Below are 15,183 nucleotides of genomic sequence, written 5' to 3'. Positions count from 1 at the left end.
TCGACATACCTACTTGGGCAGAGTAGGCATTTGGTTTGAACAGGATCATTTGCTATAGAAAGACCTAATATGGGCAGCCCCAGTGGCGCAGCGGTTTAGTGCTGCCTGCAGCCTAGGGCGTGATCCTGGAGACCCTGGATCAAGTCCCGCGTCTGGCTCCCTGCATGGAGCCTGCTTCTCCCTCTGCCTGTGCCTCTGCCTCTCTCTCTCTCTCTCTCTCTGTCTCTCTGAATAAATAAAAAAATCTTAAAAAAAAAAAGACCTAATCTATATAACACCTACCCATGCCAAGAGTGAATAGAGCATCAAAGGAAACTCTTTCAAGGGATCCCTTTGGGTGTTTCAGGGCCAAGACTCTCCAGATTGTTTTGTCCATCTGTATCACCTAAAGGGAGTAAATGACTTTAAAATTCTCCCAGATGGGGATCCCTGGGCGGCGCAGTGGTTTGGCGCCTGCCTTTGGCCCAGGGCGCGATCCTGGAGACCCGGGATCAAGTCCCACGTCGGGCTCCCGGTGCATGGAGCCTGCTTCTCCCTCTGCCTCTCTCTCTCTCTCTCTCTCTCTCTCTCTCTCTCTCTGTGACTATCATAAATAAATAAAAATTAAAAAAAAAAAAAAAAGGGATCCCTGGGTGGCGCAGGGGTTTGGCGCCTGCCTTTGGCCCAGGGCGCGATCCTGGAGACCCGGGATCGGATCCCACATCGGGCTCCCGGTGCATGGAGCCTGCTTCTCCCTCTGCCTGTGTCTCTGCCTCTCTCTCTTTCTCTCTGTGACTATCATAAATAAATAAACATTTAAAAAAAATAAAATAAAAATATAAAATAAAATTCTCCCAGATGCCACTGTAGGACGTTCTTTATTACTTTTCCTCTGCTCCAAAATGATTTTTTTTAAAGATTTATTTATTTGAGAGAGAGAGAGAGAGAGAACACACATGTCTGCATGTGATTTAGGGGAGGTGAAGAAGGAGAGAATCCCAAGCAGGCTCCCTGCTGAGCGTATAACTCTACCTAGGGCTGGATCTCAAGACCCTGAAAGCCTGACCAGAGCTGAAAAGAGTTCAATGCTTAACCAACTGAGCCATTCAGGTGCCCCTCCAAGATGAGTTTTAAGCCAACTCAATTATTTAAAAAAATAAAAATCCATGAATTAGGATTTTCTCAAGAAAATCCTTTTCTCAAGAGTCTGTTGACACATGCTGCCACTGAATGTGCTGAGGACAGAAAGAAAACAAAGATTATGAGCCCTGATTTGACCAATAGTTATTCTTTTAAATTAATACAATTTAGTCATGTTAAGAGAAAAATACAGAAACAAATGTAAAAAAAAAAGAAAGAAAGAAAGAAATGTAAATGCATTAAAATTACAAAGAAGAAAGGTAGGCACTGTCATAGCTATGATCCTATTCTTGAACACAGTTAAAGAGAGGTCAGAGAGGAGGCAAGAGCTATAGCTTTGAAATGGGACATATTTGGGTTCAATATGAAATAATTACTTTTTGGTCGCATATGAGTTGTGTCAAGTAGGCAAGTTCCTTAACTTACAATTATAAAATGGGAAAAATAACATTTAACTCATAGACTGTTCTAAGAATTAAATATGCTAATATTCCTAACCAGTGCTTCCTTGATCACCAAAGACACTCATTAAATAGGAGCTATCATTGTGGAGTGCCGTTAGTTGCAGGGGTCAGTGGGTGAGAGAATCACATTTCCATTGTTTTGAAATATATTCACTCTTGCCTCCCCTTTGTATATCATTTTGATTTGAGATTTAAACAAAAGTATACATAGCGCTACTGCCACTGTCAACACTTTAAAAAGTACCATGAAATATTCTGAAGGAATGTTTTAACCAAGGTCATTTACTTTCTATAGGTGGAGAGGGGAGTTCATGATATGTGTTATACACAGGGCATTTATGGAGTAGCTGCAATTCTTAAAGCAATTCAGAAACAATGATAATAATAAATCAAGATGGCTTCATTAATGTCTATAAAAATCAAAAGGCAAGAGAAAAATAACTAGGCCATTCCACTGAAACCTCATGTTAACATAAGAGTACCCTCGACATTCTCTAGTCAAAGATGACTGTCTTTAAAATTCTGAATAGGTCATGTGGGATTGTCATTTTAACCACAGATGTCCGCGTGTATCCTGGAGAGAAAAGGAGAATGCTTTTCGGAAATACACACATGGAACATAGGTGATACATGTAGAATCGAGACCAAGATTTAAAGAGACCATGTGACACAACACTCGGTCCAATGAGTACATACAGAGCTGCAGTTTTTAAGACAGAAAAAGCAGGCTGAAAAAGTGAAACTCATTCAAATGGGGCAAAAAAGCAAGTATCTGAATTTTAGGGAAACCAAATCACCCCAAAATACCTCAGCAGCAATAGACCAAGGTATTTAAAATAAAACCCCTAGGCAAATTTCTCACTATTTTTATAAAATTCAGTTCTATTCTATGTTCTCCCAGGTTATAAAAGCATAATACATGGGCCTGGGGGGCTCAGTAGGTTAAGTGTCTGCCTGTGGCTCAGGTCATGATCTTGGGATCCTGGAATGGAGCCCCTCATCCTTGCTCAGGTTCCATCTCTGTGGGAAGCCTGCTTCTCCCTCTGCGCCCCCACCCCCTGCTTATACTCTCTGTCTCAAATAAATAAATAAAATCTTTTAAAAAAACGCATAATGAGAAGTTTTCTCTGTACACTCTCAAGAGTCCAAATTTTATATGCATAGCTATTATGGTGTCTATAGGAATAGACAAAGAGGAAATAAGGACAGTAAGTGTTATCAAGATCAAAGAAAAGTGAATTTCACAGTTCCATTAAACATTAACCTGGCTCAATGGGTAAGCCAAGTTCTTTTCATTTTATAAAGAAATACGAGTCATTACTAGATGTATCATTATCCTGCAGTACATACAGAGGACAGGTGGATGTTAAGGGAAGTATGGAAAATGGCTTAGGAACTGAACTTGAGGATCCCTGAGTCGCTCAGTGGTTTAGCGTCTGCCTTCGGCCCAGGACATGATCCTGGAGTCCCGGGATGGAGTCTCACCTCAGACTCCCTGCATGCAGTCTGCTTCTCCCTCTGCCTGTGTCTCTGCCTCTCTCTCTGTGTCTCTCATGAATAAATAAATAAAATCTTAAAAAAAAAAAGAACTGAACTTGATAATGGGCATAAATGAAGATTTCTATTTATTTTTTTTTAATTTTTATTTATTTATGATAGTTACAGAGAGAAAGAGAGGCAGAGACACAGGCAGAGGGAGAAGCAGGCTCCATGCACCAGGAGCCCGACGTGGGATTCGATCCCGAGTCTCCAGGATCGCGCCCTGGGCCAAAGGTAGGCGCCAAACCGCTGCGCCACTCAGGGATCCCGAAGATTTCTATTTAAATACAGTAACCTTCCACACCAATTTCAAAATTAGAACTAATTTGAGAGATAAACTGGTTAAATTTCACAGGGTTTAGGAGTAAAATCAGATAACCCCTTTTCAGCTGCTTTGTCATGATTTAAAGTGATAGTGTTTATAAGAAAAAAAAAAGGTGATTTTCCAGTTCAATCTAAAATTCATCACTTTTTACCTCTTCTCTTTACCTGGATCATTTCTTGATCATTTATCCCATAGCCAATAGTCACATGTTCTCTGTCTTGCCCTTTCTCTGTCTTTCTTGCTCTTTCTCTCTTTCACACACACATACACTTGCACTCACAGATACAAATAAACATGCTTCTTCAGGAAACAAATGACTCTGGTTTTCTGAATTCACTTCACTAGCAAATACAGGCCCATTGTCATGGATATGTTACTGATTTGGGCAAGTCAATCTGGGGCCTTTAGCTTGGAGTGGCTCTCACTGGCTTCCAAGAAAACAAGACCAGGACGTGGCCTTCTCCATGGACTGCAAAGGCACCCTGCATTCTTTGTTGTTGAACCTAAATAATGCTCTGGAGTTTGCTATTTAGAGTGAGGTGGAAGGAATGACATCATCTCATGTTCTTGTCGTACTTCCCCTTTAATTTTAGAGACCAACGTCTTCAAGGCCAAGGCATCCAGTCTGCCACATTAGCAGCTGCAAAATCTTCAGTAGACTGAGTTCTGTGGGGTGATTTTGACTTCAGTTCTAGTTATCTAATTCTGAGCCTGGTTCTCACTCCTCACTGGGAGCTAATTTATATCCATTAAATGACTTTCTTTGTTTCTTAAGTTGAAAACAAAACAACAAACAAACAGCCAAAGTAGTAGAGAAGTAGAGGAGCTTAACATTTAAGCTGTTAGGTTTAGGCTTACAGACATGGGTTCAAATCCTTCCTCTTGACTTGGCTGAACCTTTCTTCCTATTGTATGATAGGTATAATAATACCTCAAAGGAATTGGTACCAGGCATTTAAGAGGAGATCAATACAGGAATTGGTGCCAGGCATTTAAGAGGTGATCAATACAGGAAAGTGTCTGTTACTTGTTTAAACACTTAAGGTGGGCTGTGGCCTTGGTAATTATATCCTTCCATTCTTGAGATGCAATTACTTGGGAGCTGATATTGTATCCTCCCCAGCCGGTGACCCCAATTTAGGAGCGAGAATTCATGGCCACACAGGTGAGAAGGTGATTGAGATGATCATTGAAGTCTAAAATCAAGAGTTAAGTTTTTGTGTTTTCAAAGCCAGTGTGCAAAAGCCTGCTCTCAGAATTCATGCAGCCAATATACAACCCGGATGACTGCTTACCTTTTCTTGCTTTTCATAGCTTTTTTTTCAATCTCAGGCCACACTTCTTTTATTTTTTATTTTATTATTTTTTTATATTTTACTTATTTATTCACGAGAGACACAGAGAGAGGCAGACACAGGCAGAGGGAGAAGCAGACTCCTCACAGGGATCCCGATGTGGGACTCAATCCCTGAACGGGGATCATGCCCTAAGCCAAAGGCAGACGCTCAATCTCTGAGCTACCCAGGCATCCCACCACACTTCTTTTAGTGTCTTTTCTACCCCAGCCTTGTCCTGTGTTTATAGACATCTTATAAACCGTACCCCACAGTGAAAATTCCTCTCAGATGGAATTTTCAAGAGATGGCACTTGTAAGAGTGAAGCCGTACTTGCTCTCTAGTCTGTCCAAAGTCAGTTGCCTTTGACACATCTCATTTGAGGTGTACCAGAAACTGAGGAATGTGGCTAATGATAGCTCCTATTTGGGTGGATTTAAGATACTGCTCTTTGAAGCTCACTTTGTAATGTTCATATTCTACATGTGCACTCTGGGGTGACCAAGGGTTCTTATATAGAGATGCTACCCCAGGACAATTCACACATTTGGTGGATTTGGACACTGTGCCCAAAATTGATACCTATGTTTGTGAGATTTAGTAAATAAAATACAGGACAACCAACTAAATTTGCATTTCAGACAACAAATATTTTTTTTCACTATAAGTATGTCCTATGCAATATTTAGCAACCTTCCAACCTAGATGTGGAACTGACTGTGCATTGAGTTTATAGTCTTTCAGGAGTTTTATAGATCAACCAGATTGGCCCACAGTATTTGAGTAGGACTAGAAGATAATCACTCCAACAGCTTTCCACACAGCAGCCTGGCTGACATTCAGCCAACTGATGCTAACCCTAACAAGTGGCACTGGTTGCTTAAACATTGAAATACACACGGGTTGGAAAAGAGATGGTGCCCTGGGGCTCCAAGAGTCTACCCTACAGCAGCCTTACCTCCTGCCATTCCCCAATGGAACCTCTGTATCTTCTCACTATTCATTACCTAAAAATGAATATGGTGCATGCCAATATGGATGGATCTAGAGGGTGTTGTGCTAAATGAGATAAGATAAAGACAAATGCCTTCTGTTCTCACATACATGTGGAACCTCCCCCCCCCCAAAAAAAAAAACACCTCACAGAAACAGAGGACAGATTGGAGGTCACCAGAGGCAGGAAATGGGGAATAAGGGAAAAGGGTGAAGGTGGAGGAAATGGGTGAGGTGGTCAAAAGGTACAGGCTTTCAGTTATAAGACTGATAAATTCTGGTGATAACATACAGCATGGTGACTAGAGTTAACCATATTGTGTTGCATATTTATTTATTTTTTTTAATTTTTATTTATTGATGATAGTCACACAGAGAGAGAGAGAGAGAGAGGCAGAGACACAGGCAGAGGGAGAAGCAGGCTCCATGCACCGGGAGCCCGACGTGGGATTCGATCCCGGGTCTCCAGGATCGCGCCCTGGGCCAAAGATAGGCGCCAAACCGCTGCGCCACCCAGAGATCCCTATGTTGCATATTTAAAAGCTGCAAGGGGAGTAGATCTTAAAGTTTTCCTCATAAGAAAAAATATGCGTAATTTTGTGAGGGGATAGATGTTAACTAAATTTGTTACAGTAATCATTTCATAATATATTCACACATCAAATCATTAGGCTGTACACTTGAAACTTATACAATATTATAGATCAAGATACCTCGAGGAGGGAAGGATAGCGCTGGAAGTACAGAAAGTTGCATGAGCCTTCAAATAGAGCCAGAAGATAAATTTTGGTCTTGCGATCAGAGTTGTGACATGGGGACAGAGATTTCACATTGAGAATATTAAGATCTATTGGTTTTCATTAAATAATTCCCACTCCCCATATATTAACATTGCTCGGGTGAGCAATGTTATATCCCATGATATAATCAGAAAATTTAACATTATAGTATTTTGTTTCATCAGTTCCTGTTCCTCTCCATTGTGTCAAAACACACTTGATAAAGAAACTGACAGTAAACAAGTGCCCACAGTCCCCTAGCAGGTCAGTGGTTGAGCTGAGAATGAAAGTGAAGGAGATCTCCACCTCTTGGTCTAGAGCAGATGTTGGCAAACTGCAAATCTGGCCCATGGCCTGTTTCTGAATGACTCATAAACTAAGAGTGATCTTTACATTTTACATGGTGCGGGTGTGTGTGTGTGGGGGGGGCGGAATCAAAAGATATATATTTCTTGATATGTGAAAACTAGATAAAATTCTAATTTCAGCATCTGTAAACTTTTACTGGAGCAGAAGCTCACTCATTCATGTATGTATTCTCTATGGCTGTTTTTATCATCAGAGTAGTTACAACAGAGACTAATGGGCCCTAACATCTAAAATATTTCCTTTCTGGTTCTATATATATTAAAAAAACCCCACAAAATTTATGTATAGCTAAATAATTTTTTTTAAGATTTTATTTATTTATTCATGAGAGACACACAGAGAGCAGAGACATAGGCAGGGAAGAAGCAGGCTCCATGCAGGGAGCCCAATGTGGGACTCGATCCCGGGACTCCAGGATCATGCCCTGGGCTGAAGACAGGTGCTAAACTCCTGAGCCACTCAGAGATCCCCCCAAAATAAGATAATTTAATAGCAGTCCTAGCCCTAATGCCAGTGGCCATTCTAATTTCTGGGTGTCAAACTCCCATCAACTCTTAAATGTTTTAGCTATCACCCCTGCATACTAATGAGAAGCAGGGTAACTATAGAAAAAGGGTGAGGAAGGTACCTTCCTGATATTGATGCAGCAAATCAGGTCCAGAACTGAAAATGAAAACAGAGCAGTCTTGTCTAACATTTAAAACTGATCAAAATATCATACAGCAATACATGCCTCCCTGATTTTACTATTCAAAGACCCCCCGCCCCCAAGAGGAAAGACCTCCTTGCAAGCTGGAGTGGTGATCAAAACTTTTACTAAATGAGTAGAAGCCTTTCAAATGGACATCATGCTTATAATATCAATATTTAAAACAGAGGAGTTAAATTGTACTGTCTGAAGAGGGCAGAGGACTTGGAGGTGAGGAACCTTAGGGCCCAAGGTGTAAAAACCACAGATGTAGGAAATAATCTAAGGAAACTATCCCAGGGATGCCTGGATGGCTCAGTAGTTGAATGTCTGCCTTTCACTAAGGTCATGATCCTGGGGTCCTGGGATCAAGTCCCAAATCGGGCTCTCTGCAGGGAGCCTGGTTCTCCTTCGGCCTGTGTCTCTGCCTCTCTGTGTCTCTCATGAATCAATAAATAAAATCTTAAAAAAAAATAAAGAAACTATGCCAATTTTTAAAAAGTATAACTTGGTATGGAAAACTAAGAAATATAAATATTTATATATTTTATAATATATTTGTGATTATTTTATAAATATAATTTACACACACCATATAAAACATATAATACACAAATATTATAAATATATAAATATATAAACCATTAAAGTCTGGTTCAGGAAATAGACCTTTTTAATGCAGTGATACGTATCAAAAGCCTAAATATATTCATAGTTAATAATCCCAAGTTTATCTTAAGGAAATAGTCCAAAATATTGGGGGAGGAAGAGGAGTATAGGAAAAATTATATGTTTGGTAGTTTCCAAATTGTGGACTATGCCAAAATTGAAAACAATGTCACATCAAATAATGAGGAATGATTTAAAATATTTTTGAGATGCAATGTCATAGAATATTACACATTCATTTAAAACACACCTAGAAAGAATATGTAACAATATGGGCAAGCAATGTAAGAATAACTGGTAAAGGAAAAAAAAAAGGAGGAAACATATAAAACCTATGTTTATATGTTAAAACAAGTCCTCATTTAAAATAAGTCAGACATAGTGGAAAATACCTTTTTCCAAAAAATTTTCCAAAAAATTCCAGTAATTTTCCAAAAAATTATTGGAATATATTCCAAAAAATTATTGGAATATATTATATTTCCAAAATATATATATAATAATAAATTATTATTCTTTCTTTCTTGACAAAGAAAATGTATCAAATTTTCACAGTTGTCCTTGGCTGCTGAAAGTTATTTCTTTTCTTTCAATTTTATTACATATTTCAAATTTCTAAAAGGACTGCGTATGATTTTTATAACTGAAATAAGAAAAAATAAGAAATAATTTCATTCACAGGGGAGAAGGAAAACCAGAAATACATAGTTTAGTCAATGTGTTAAAAAAAAAAAAGCACATAAACGTAATTTTTTTAAAATACAGAAGTAAAAGAAAGTAGTCTTTCAAAATCCATTTCAGGGGCACCTGGCTGGCTCAGTCAGAGGAGCATCTGACTCTTGGTCTCAGGGTCATGAATTCCAGCCCCACACTGGGTGAAGAGATTATATAAATAAATATAAGCTTTAAAAAAAACAAAAACAAAAAAAACTCAAAATCCACTTCAACACTTTCAGACCCCAAGCCTCCCATTGCAGCAAACACAGCTTAAAGTAATCTGACCAATAGATGTCACTGTTACACTTCTTTCATTGACCACATCTTGAGATGCGTGACCTAACTTTGGAAGTAGAAGGCCAAAATAAAAAATATTACAAATTTCCATTTCACTTCACAAAGGGTTGTAGATTTTCATCTTTCAGCTTCATTCCAAACCTCCTTTTACAATAACTGGGATTTTGCATGCTTTTCTAAAATAACAATGCTAATATGGTTATGAAAAGGGCCAAAGTTCCTCTGCCCTTGGGTTGTTTGAGAAAATATCCAGTCACATGAACGAACATTACAGATCTAACCCACATTTATCAAACACATACTTCTGGGCCTGTAAGTAATGAGTTGGAAGGTATCAAAAGGAATCAAGGACATAAGATTGCCAATGGGCTTTAAAGTTAATGGAGAAAGAAAGAAAGAAAAGAAAGAAAGAAAGAAAGAAAGAAAGAAAGAAAGAAAGAAAGAAAGAAAGAAAGAAAGAAAGAAAGAAAGAAAGAAAGAAAGAAGGAAGGAAGGAAGGAAGGAAGGAAGGAAGGAAGGAAGGAAAAGGAAGGAAGGAAGGAAGGAAGGAAGGAAGGAAGGAAGGAAGGTAGAAAGAAAGAAAGAAAGAAAGAAAGAAAGAAAGAAAGAAAGAAAGAAAAGAAAAGAGAGAGAGGAAAGAAGAAAGAAAGAAAAGAAAGAAAGAGAAAGAAAGAAAGAAAGAAGAAAGAGAGAAAGAAGAAAGAAAGAAAGAAGGAAAGAAAGAAAGAAAGAAAAGAAAGAAGAAAGAAAGAAAGAAAGAAAGAAAGAAAGAAAGAAAGAAAGAAAGAAAGAAAGAAAGAAAGAAAGAAAGAAAGAAAGAAAATCCTTCTTGGATACCTAATGCTCATCCTCATCTCTGAAAAGAAACTGAGAGATGTGGTGGTGACAATGACAATCTATCAGGCCATCTACAATGCAGAAGCAGCTAAAACCCAGCCTACTGTTTTGTCTAGTGTAGCTGATGGTTCTATGTCAATACAGGGATGAATGAGAAAGGAGAGGGCGGAGTCATCTTGTATTTGCAGATGTCCCACCCACCTGTTCACCTGTTATTTGAGCCCCTGGAGAGAAAGACAGGTTTAGGAATGTGTGAGAAAGATAGGCTATTTAGATTGTTCTGGAGATGGGATGTCTGGGTGGCTCAGCTTTTTCAGTGTCTGCCTTTGGCTCAGGGTGTGATCCTGGAGTCCCAGGATCAAGTCCCACATTGGGCTCCTTGCATAGGAGCCTGCTTTTCTCTCTGCCTTTCATGAATAAATAAAGTCTTAAAAAAAAAAAAAAGATTGCTCTGGAGGATGTTCTCAAACGTATGTTCTCAAATTTTTAGAAAAATGATATTAAGAGGTGAGAAGCAGCAAACATGTCCTCTCACAATGAGGTTTAGGCAGTAAAACGGATGTGGGGAAAGCACTCTGAAAACATTTAGGTAAATTGTAGACACAGTCACATTCTAGCACACAAATTTCAGGCCACGGAGGTGCATCTGTATTCTGCAACCGACTGATTTTTAGACAATGACCCACACACAAAATGCAGCTTCAGCAGTTTTACGAACACAGTTTACATTAAGTACATCTCTGTTGACTGCAAAGAATCATAGCTCAAGCATAAAGATTTCTACTTACATGGAGATCCAAGTACAATTCACTTTTGTTTGGCTTCTCTCTCTCCTCGTGGAGCAGAAATGGACAGGCTGGCCCTGCTCTATAGCCCAGGAACCATGCACTTCCATCCCTGCTGGGAAGGTCTCTGGTTGCTGTCTGCTCATTGAAACAATCCCGGGACAAACCCTCAGAGGAGATGCCTAGACAAAAACAGGGAAGACCATCAGTGATGTGGTGGCTAGAAGAACACTAACCCAGCCATATCTGGGGACTCCTACATGGGCCATTTCATACTACCTCCTACATTCCTTCCTAGGTTGCACTTTTAGAGGATGCTTTCTCCCAAAAGTGCTTGTCTTGATTACTCTTTCTGGATCACGCTAACAAAGAATTTAAAACATTTGCCCTCATACCCAATTTAAAAAGAGAAGTCTATTAGCCATACTCTATGTTCACTACCCTTGCTTACCAATGCAGGCTATACAGACCATTCTCTTTCAGAACAGAAGTCAGGAGGCCTGAGTTGCTGGATTCACTACTAAAAGGTGTTACCTGAGTCATTCACTAGTCACTAGCTTGTGTGTTCTTCTGGAGCAGGAGCTGCATCATGGTCATCTTCATTTCTGGGGATTATCATGCATGCATGAACTACTGGGGACTCACTTTTCTCATCTCTGGAAGGGGGTATTGATGCTAGTTTTTAGCTATACTATGTTGGGATGATAATAGTCGAGGATGTGCCAGGCATTGTTCTCAGCCTTGCTCCTCAGTTTCTAAGATGACTCTATAGGCAGGCATTATCAGTGCTCCCACTTCAAATGGGGGAACTGAAGCACAATGAAATTAAGCAATTTGCTTCAGAACAAGAAATGGGAAAGCCAGGAATTGAACCCAGGCAGTTAAACACCAGAGCCCCTGCTCTTAATAACTAGATTATGTAGCCTCTGCCCAGCATTCTTGACATGGCAATACACCTTGTACAACAAAAGGACTTCATGGTCAAATAAATGTGAGAGGCTGCATGCCATATCCCGTAGAGCCACAGTTCATGTTCGTGTATTAAAGACTTTGAAACGCCCGTTAGTAAAGAAGCATAACTCTAATAGTGTTTTCCTAACTTATTTGACCACAGAATCCATTTAAAGGATACCCATTAAACATGCTGGAAGCCACTAGTGTTCCACTGGAATGTAGTTTGGAAATTACTAGATTAGATCACCTCTAAAGTCCCATACAGCTCTCAAGTCCGGAAGTCTCTTTTAATTCCTGGTAAACAATCTTGGCAAAATATTAAGTGACCAGCCAGAAGGGTTTAGGCTCAGTATCCTCTGCAGTAGAGATCACTGTTGAATATATGCTAGAGCATTTATCACACCGAAGCCTTGTAATAGTGTTTCTTTGAGAGTGGCCCAAAGCCAGCCAACGACTTTGGCCATACTGAAAACCTGACATACCAGGTGATTTGAGCTGATGAGAAGTTAGCTAGCAAAAGGAAAGTGGGCTAACATGCTTCTCCTTCAGATTAGAGTAGGATTTTCGAAGAGAGAAAATTTGAAAACAGCCAAGGCTTTGCTTTTTGTTTGCTTGTTTGGTTGGTTGGTTTCCAATCACACTTCAGGGTGAAAAGTGATACAGGTCACGGCATCGCCACAGTTGCCCCCTGACAGGCTGTTTGTTGACAGAACGCTTCTCTGTAGCCACTGAGAAAATGAGGATCCAAGACCTCAGGCATCTCCTCTGCAGACCTGGGATATCTGGAAAGTCATAACCGGGCTCTTCCCTCATTTCAGCCAGATGTCCTACAGTGAGGGCCTTTTTATTCACCTGGCCTCACCCCTGCCTTATACTCTTTACTACCTACTCTCTCCAGACAGACTGCCTCGTGGGCTTTTGCTCAGGGCCTCACTGCAGAGTGTGACCGCTCCTGCTCAGAAGACACAGAAAAGGGCTCCTGCCTAAAGAGACCATGGAGAGGAGAGGAACGCCCTGCTAAGCATGTGCCCTCTATCCTCACAGTGACCCTGAGAGGAAAGTCATCCCGGCTGTACTTTAACAGATGGAGAGATGAAAGCTCTGCCTCTGGTTAACTTCCAATTATTGGTCTCATCTCCCTCCTTGAATACTACTGTTTATATCTGGCAAGAAAGAGGAAATCAACCTTTTTAGATGTGTGTGGGACCCTCACTATGCTCCCTCATCTTCAAAAATGTGTTAATTACTAATCCCATCCCCTCTTTCCAAATCCCTCTACTTTTCATCTTGATTTTGGGAGAGCTGCTGACTTTGGGTAAAGTTTCCCCAGATTAATACAACACAAAACGTAATATGTCGATCACAAACAACATGATGTACAACATCTAAGGCAAGACATCTATACCATCAGAGGCACATTGTCTGGTGACTGGACGTTCGTCATTTAGGTATAAAAGAGTGAGAAATGCCCATAATAACCAGGGTCTGGTGTCCCTGGATGAGATGCAGGTGCATGCACAAACACACACACCCTGCAGAGGCTATCTGACACTTCACTGATAAGGTGTACAGTGCAATCCAATTCACTCTTTATGCAGAGGAAAGACAACATCAAGTTTAGGCACAGACAAAGAAAAGCAACTTCATTTTGGAGATAGTTTTCAATTGAAAGGCTAATTTCTAACATCTAATATTTAACCAGACAATATCCCTATGAAGGAAGGAAATGCACAAGGTACAACGGTGACATGTAAACATTTCGGTAAAGATCATTAGGACAGGAATGTGCCAAGGTGCAAATGACAAATTCACCAGTAGAAAGGACACAACAGATTTACAAAATAAGTCTTTGAATGGAGAGTTTTAATATAATCAATGCAAGTTTTTTGAACAGTTGAAAATAAAGCAAATGTCCATGTTGATTAACATAGGTAGTGGCCACACTATTCTCTTCAAATGAATAAATTTTAATAAAGAGAAAAAAAATTACCTGAAATTAGGTAAGTATGTTTTGTCAAATGGGCAAATATCATCTAATTTTATGACACCAATAGATTTTGAAGAGTTATATTTTCATTGAACATTTTGCAAAAAGCTTAGCACAGTCTCCTCAACTCAATCATGTCTTTCCCTTCCATGTGCATATTTTAAGTCCATTTTCCACTCCATATTTATTGGTTATTTTGTTTCTCAAAGACATTTCAATAGCTTGATGAAACACACATGCACATGGGGTTAATGCTACAACTGACCACTGTTTAATACAACATATAGCACAGACACAGTACAGGCAGGGCAGCTTACCTGGAGACCACTTTGAAAGTGTGTGCTTTTTCCCAACCATTCAAGTGATGAGCTGCACTTCCTGGTGCTAACCTATAACATCAGACTGGGGTTTTGCTGTCAATTATCAATACAACAGAACAGAAAAGAAAGGTAATAAGCCATTTCAAACTGGAAGCAGTTTATTCCAAAACAGAATCAGTGTCCCTTCCTGATGATGATGACTATTGTTTCCATTGCTTCACTGCCTCCCTGAATTCTGAGTATGCACCCAAGGCCTCTTCCAGTTGCGTCTGTAGCTCCTCCCACTGGCATAGATGTGTATTTCCCCCGGTCCATGGATGTTGGATCTGGCCTTGTGACTTGCGTTAGCCAACTGAATGTGGGCAATGTGACAGGATGCTGATTCCGAGCCCAGACCTTAGGAGGCATTTTGTGGTTTTCCCCCTGCTTTGTGTTTCTGCCATCACCATGTGACAAGCATGTGCTAGGAAGCCCAAATGAGACACACAGAGAAGATCCAAACACAGTTCCGCTGCAGAATGAACCCAGATCAGATCAAGTGAATGACAGCCAACCAACTCGTCAGACAGTGAATGAAAACAATAAATATTTGCTGTGAGCCTTTGAGATTTGAGGCTATTCAAAATAGCTCCCTAATAGACTATCATCTCTCCCCACCAGAAGCACCATCTCTATTAAAAACTTTGAACCATTTCAGCTGAAAGGGCTTAAGGGCTATTAATATACATTTGTAAAAATAATTCCTCCTAAAAAAATGATTTGATATATCAGGTTTTGGAAAATAATAAAAAACTCATGGCATATCCATGTCCTCATTCATACCAAGATTCACACTCAAACTATTTCATTAGAAAAATTAACTTTATTTAGCAGGCATTGTCTTTAATTATCTAAGGAACATATATAAATGCATAAATACATTTATACATGTGTATGAAACATACATATATAAAACATGTCTAAATCCACTTCTAAAGAGAAGTTTGCAAACATACCATATAATCAA

The 15,183-nt window shown here is 39.7% G+C and overlaps 1 protein-coding gene across 25 annotated transcripts in view; it reads right to left on the bottom strand.

Annotated features, from left to right (window-relative positions):
* Positions 1-15,183, bottom strand: part of FMN1 (formin 1) — a 438,849-nt gene that overhangs the window by 318,652 nt on the left and 105,014 nt on the right. For 22 of the 25 annotated variants that reach the window (XR_013369929.1, XR_013369923.1, XR_013369924.1 and 19 more), the window contains one exon: positions 10,920-11,098. The exons of 2 other annotated variants lie outside the window; for them this stretch is intronic. Coding sequence is in view for 13 of the 23 variants with exons in the window: in XM_077880462.1 (XP_077736588.1) it covers positions 10,920-11,098 (179 nt within the window). In the remaining 10 variants the exon portion in view is untranslated. Of the gene's footprint in view, positions 1-10,919; positions 11,099-14,174; positions 14,271-15,183 lie in introns of those variants that run through there. One more of the 25 variants, XR_013369933.1, reaches the window with a different exon arrangement.

The sequence above is a fragment of the Canis aureus genome, chromosome 32 (assembly GCF_053574225.1).
Source record: "Canis aureus isolate CA01 chromosome 32, VMU_Caureus_v.1.0, whole genome shotgun sequence".
NCBI lineage: Eukaryota > Metazoa > Chordata > Mammalia > Carnivora > Canidae > Canis > Canis aureus.
This window is presented reverse-complemented; position numbering and strand designations above follow the sequence as displayed.